General features: G+C 34.9%; 1 protein-coding gene across 1 annotated transcript in view; it reads right to left on the bottom strand.

The window, feature by feature from the left end:
• The window catches only part of LOC106868737 (sodium- and chloride-dependent glycine transporter 1), a 57,878-nt gene that overhangs the window by 26,440 nt on the left and 25,381 nt on the right, over nucleotides 1–6,057 (bottom strand). The window contains exons 6-9 of the mRNA XM_014914134.2: nucleotides 5,017–5,151; nucleotides 3,172–3,275; nucleotides 2,016–2,140; nucleotides 206–318 (exon numbers count right to left, since the gene is read on the bottom strand). Coding sequence (XP_014769620.1) covers nucleotides 206–318; nucleotides 2,016–2,140; nucleotides 3,172–3,275; nucleotides 5,017–5,151 — 477 coding nt within the window. The remainder of the gene's footprint in view (nucleotides 1–205; nucleotides 319–2,015; nucleotides 2,141–3,171; nucleotides 3,276–5,016; nucleotides 5,152–6,057) is intronic.

The following is a 6,057-nucleotide window of genomic DNA, read 5'->3' as shown; positions in this document are numbered from 1 at the left end:
GAGAGAGAGAGAGAGAGAGAGAGAGAGAGAGAGAGAGAGAGAACTAGATAGTGAGAGAACTATTGCTGAGGAAACATTGCATATGCATTGACTTTCTTTTAGACACCAATTAAGGCGGGACATGATGATTTGGGACTTTTCTCCAGACACATTCTGAGGGTGATGTTGATTATTTAAAGAGAGAGCAAAAAAGAACATGACTTACCTGGCTGTCCAAGCCAACGGTAAATAACATTAAAAAAAACAAAATTGCCCACAGAGGGGACACTGGTAATTTAGTTACAGCTTCAGGGTAAGCAACAAATGTTAGACCAGGACCTAAAAGGTGGTAAAAGAAGAAACAAAAAAATGCAAATTAGTGAGATGTAAAGAAAATAAAAACTTGTTTCTTTCAGTTCCTTTCTATTTTGGATTTGGTAGACAGAAATTGAAAGAGACCTATAGCGCAGGTAGGGAAAAGCAGTCCCAGGTTGACCAATATGGATTTGGTAGATACAAATTGAAAGAGGCAAGGTGGCAGAAACATTAACATGCCGGGCGAAATGCTTAGCGGTATTTCGTCTGCCGTTACATTCTGAGTTCAAATACCGCCGAGTTCAACTTTGCCTTTCATCCGTTCGAGGTCCATAAATTAAGTACCAGTTATGCACTGGGGTCGGTCCCCTCTATGTTTTAGCCCCTTGAGGGCAATAAAGAAATAAGAAATTGAAAGAGGCCCATAGCACAGGTAGGGAAAAGTAGATGTTAAAATGATGATAAATCTATCAATTTAAATATAAATAGAAGTGAATAATTCACTTATATATACATATATATAAGTGAATTATTATATATATATATATATATATATATATATATATACACACACACGCATATATATACACACACACACATATATATATAATATATATTATATATATATTTGCTATTATGTGAAGCTGTTGTATGTCCAAATTTGACCAAATACGTTTCTTTTCAATATTTATTTTTGCCTGCAATAGCTGGTTCTTTTAGTGAAACTATCGTATCTCCAGTTGCTTCAAATGCCAAGATATGAAAAATTGTCAAAGTGTAATACATCGGTTTCGCTATGTAATGGTGAAACTATTTTTTCGTTTTCTGAATAAGCAATGCTTTGCACTTATGACACTTTTGCATAATAGTAACGATTATATATATTCCAGTCAAACCGTCTAACCCATGCCAGTATGGAAAGCGAACGCTAAATGATGATAATCATGATACACACACACACACACTAATAATCTTATAATTATTTCGTTAAAATGAATTAGAGGAATATCAAATCGAAAGATTAAAATAAACCTGACTTGGATTTGAACTCAGAATATGAAGAGACATAGTCAAATATATTTTGCTTCCATAATTGTTACTTAATAAAGGTAAATAACTGCAATTAATCAAATTCATCAATATAATTATCTCCCCTAATATAATAATTACCGCGCTTGAATAGTTCATTTCAAATAAGTTTAACAAAGGTAATGATAAAATAATCTTTTTGACTACGTCTACCGGGTCAAGTTACTATAAATTCGAATATCATTTACATGTGTTAGGAGCGATGGTGTCTTTGCTGACGTTAAAGACAATTTTATTTTTAAACTTCAGGTATAACCGCATCCTAGACATTATCTAAAGATTCCTTCTTATTTAAAGACAAGAAAGGAGATTCAACAGCTCTATCTAGCCAGTTGAGTCAATGTGTTGATGATCCTTCGTTGCTTTGAGGGTAAATAATTGTTGTTATTGTTGCTTAGTCCCCTATCAACTCTAACTAAAAGCAAATATATGATCAATCGCATTGTATATGAAGTACCCAAAATGAGGTGCACTACATTACTAATTAACCATACCGATTGGTAGCATGCAGAATCGTTTAAGCATTGACCAAGCACTGATGTTGATTTGTTCTAGATGTGAACGGGATTATACAAGGGAGACAAAAATTATTATAAGACAAATTGAATATGTGTAGTGTTTGTGTCCCTTACCTTGGGTGACAACATCTTCAATTGGGATACCGGTTTCATAAGACATGAATCCAAGAACAGAGAAAATAACTAACCCGGCATAAACACTAGTTGTACAACCAATAACTGGGATTATCATAGCATCTCTGAAAATAAGATAAAAAAACATAATTATTATCACAAGAAATAAACGAAATAACTTTACATACATACATGTTTAGTATTTGTATTTGTGTTTTTAATGAAGTATATGGGGCTAATTATTAACAAATAAAACAAAAATCTCATGTCAAGAAGCTGGAACCTGGTCCAACAATTCAGGTATATTGGCAGATGGAGTAATCTAATACTGAATAAAATGTGCCAGCACAATTTCTGGTCATCTGCAAAGACACGTACATTTATACCAGGAGACAACAACCAAACTTATTGATGCACGTGACTGTTGTTACACTTAGCCTTCTACATGGCCCTAAAACCGGAGTAAGGTATAAGCAACATTTTCAGAATTTGGAAATATACTACCATAAATGTTAGAAGAAAATAAGGTATATTCAGTGGTAGAACAGATGGAGTATGTGAGTGTGCTCTACCAGGTCAATACTGGCTTCATTGGAGACATAATTACATGATGTCAGTGTCAATGGGTTGGCCAAGTTGTGCAAATGTAAGATCATCAGTTGTCTAAACAACATTTTATTACTTTCAGCTGAATAAAGAAAAATATGTGCATAGAGAACACTGGAAATGGCTTAAAGACGATACTTAAAAAGTGTGGTTGTAATCTTCATTATCGTCATCATCATTTAATGTCAATTTTCCATACTGGCATGGGTTGGACGGCTTAGTATGCATATAGAAAATAAGTAACCCAAGTAGAGATTGTTCATCTACAATGAAGTCTACCACTTTCATACAGCAGGAACTGAACACTTCATAGCTAAACACAAGTGGGGAAAGTGTTGCAGATTTATGATCAAAAGTGTCTTCCAGCCACAGCCCCACCTCCCATTTTAGAGTACCCAAATACTGTATGTAGTCACTGCATTTAAGACTATATTACTCCAATCTCATCTTTTTTTGAAGGTCGGTAGTATGTAATTTGAGAGAAATTTGGCTGCTATTTCTATCAGGCTGAATGACTGTGTTAGCTTGAACTTGACATAGTAGACCTCACCTGTAAACGTTGTTGTGGAATTTATTGTAACTGGCCATTGTGATGAGACCACCCCAGGACATGCCAACAGAATAAAAAATTTGAGTGGCTGCATCTCCCCAGACCTGTAAGGGAGCAAAAATGGAAATATTAGTTGAAAGATTATAAAAATTATTTATTCTAATATTCTAAAGAAATCTTTGAAAAATAAAATATTAACAGCAACAACAACAATAATTTCAAGTTTTAGCACAAGGCCAGCGATTTTGGGAGTGGGGGTAAGTTGATTGTGCTCAACTGGTACTTATTCGATTGACCCCGAAAGGATGAATGGTGAAGTCAACCTTGGTGGCATTTGAACTTAGAAAGTAAAGAGCTGGAAGGAATGTCACTAAGCATTTTGTCAGGTGCAGGTAATGGTTCTGCTAGTATGTCACCTTAATAAGATTAATAATAATAATACTGGTTTTTTAATATAGACACAAGGTCAGAAATGTGGTGGAAAGGGGTGGGTGGTTCAGGTTAGTTGAATATCAACTCTGGTACTTCTATTTTATTGCCTCCTAGAGGGTTAAAAACTGAAGTTGACCATGGCAGGATTCAAGCAGAATGTAAAGAACTTGAACAAAGATGACACTCTTAACAGTTCAGCCAATTTAGTAATAATTCTTCCTAATTTTGGCACAAGACCAGCAGTTTTCAGGGAGGGGTAAGTTGATTACACTGACCCCCACCCAGTACTCAAGTGGTACATATTTTATTGACCTTCCCTGCCAAAAGGATGAAAAGCAAAGCATCCTCCAAGCTTAGTGTTCAAGAATTGATCCAGGGTCAATCTCACCACCAGTACTTCAGTTATGATGCTTTTCTTAAGCACCTCTTTTAAGTTTCCCCTCTATTCTATTTCTTTCTCTTGATTATGCCTTACTAAACCTAATCAATTCCACTCTAATTGCCCTTTTCAGGGAAACCCACCATTTGTTGTTAACAATTGACACTTTCAATTTTCCTTTTCAGGGAAATCCACTGTCTGTTGTTAACAATTGACCCTTTCAATACCCACTTAACTAACTAGCTAAACCAGTGTCTATAAGTTGCCACACTCTGGGAGTGATGTGTTCAGCTTCTAGTAACTGGATCCCTGCCTATGAAGTCTATCTAGATTGACTGTGCAGTTCACAAATTTGTAGCTGATGATCTTAAAAAGTGGACAAGTTATACTATTGTTATCTATAGGATTACAGAATACTCTATTTAGATATGACCTAGATGACCTGATACAAATTGTCCATGTCCACATTGGTGCATTTCAGAAATCTAGTTGGTACCAGTCAGACTGTTGAAAATGTCTGAGCAGGTTTGTGAGGCTTTTGGTTGGCACTGTCTGTAGTAGTAATGGTGGTTCTGGTTTGAACCAGTGGTGGGAAAGTTTTATCAAAATTTTCCTTTTCTTTATCTCATTTGTTGAAGAATTCAATTCCATGGTTTGTTTCAAATATGGTCAGTTTGAAAACGAAAAACAATTTTAAAACATGAGGGATTGAAGCTAACTTCACAAAAATTTGTTACTTAGCTTTATAAAAGTATTGTACAACAAAATATAGGAATAAACTTTCTTTATTGCAAGCAAGTGCAGTAGCTGCTTAGGTGTAAGGTGGAGTGCAACAAAGACAATGAAGGTACTCATGAGGTGGTGGTGGTGGTGGCATATTGAGGACTTGCCGGCCTTGTAAGGTCAAGAGGCATATACTCCCATCTGTGATTGCTAAGTGGAAGAAAGTGACAAGAACTGCCCCTCCACACACACACACACACACAACAACAACAACAACAACAACAACAACATCATCATCATCATAAACTCACCTGAAAATCCAGCAATCTTGACCATTTAGGAATAAGGTAAAATTTCAACCCTTCCCAAGCTCCAGGCAAAGTAACTCCTCGAATCAGCAAAATAGTTAAAACCAAATAAGGAAAAGTCGCTGTCACGTACACCACCTATTGACAAGAACAATAGATTTATACAACGGGGTAATACAGTTGAAAGAAATGGAAAGTGAAACTAGACTTCAAATCTGTCCTTCTGTATATGCATATTTATGTTGATATTTGTTATTTAAGGACTAATTAATTAAATTTGAAACAATTTTCAAAATCATTATGGGAACTCAGGAATGATAAAGTGCTAGTGGGCGGGTGGAGAAGACTACTTACTTAAGTCTTTAGCACTTACCATGATTCCATAATTATTTCTTACATTTGGTTCAAAACTACAGAGTAGCTTAACCAATTCACATTCTTCTAGTGTATATTACTGATGCCAACTTTATTGAACTTGGTGGGATGGCAAAATTGAGTTATTCCAACAAATAATAAAATACTGCAAAGTGTTTGAATTGATTGCTCCATTATATCTGGGATCTACTATCTTTAAAATAAGGATTTCTGACAAAGGCAGATTTAATGTTGGAAATTAGAGGTGATTTAGACTGACATTAATATATCACAAGCTAGTACTTTCATTAATTAACTCCTAAGAGATGGGACACAAAATTGACCTTGATGTGATTTGAAATCACAATGTAAATTACCAGAATGAATAATAATCCTTTCTACTAAAGGTACAAGTCCTGAAATTTGCAGGGAGGGGACTAATCAATTATATTAACCCCCAGTGTTTTATTGGTACTTAATTTATTGACCCTAAAAGGATGAAAGGCAAAGTCGACCTCAGCGGAATTTTGAACTCAGAACATAGTGACAAGTGAAATACCACTATGCATTTTGTCCAGCATGCTAACAGGTCTGCCAGATCACTGCCTTAATAATAATAATAATAATAATAATAATAATAATAATAATAATAATAATAATAATAATAATAATAATAATAATAATAATAAT

The sequence above is a fragment of the Octopus bimaculoides genome, chromosome 20 (assembly GCF_001194135.2).
Source record: "Octopus bimaculoides isolate UCB-OBI-ISO-001 chromosome 20, ASM119413v2, whole genome shotgun sequence".
Lineage (NCBI taxonomy): Eukaryota > Metazoa > Mollusca > Cephalopoda > Octopoda > Octopodidae > Octopus > Octopus bimaculoides.
The sequence above is the reverse complement of the archived record's forward strand: the minus strand, read 5'-3'. Positions and strand labels throughout refer to the sequence as shown.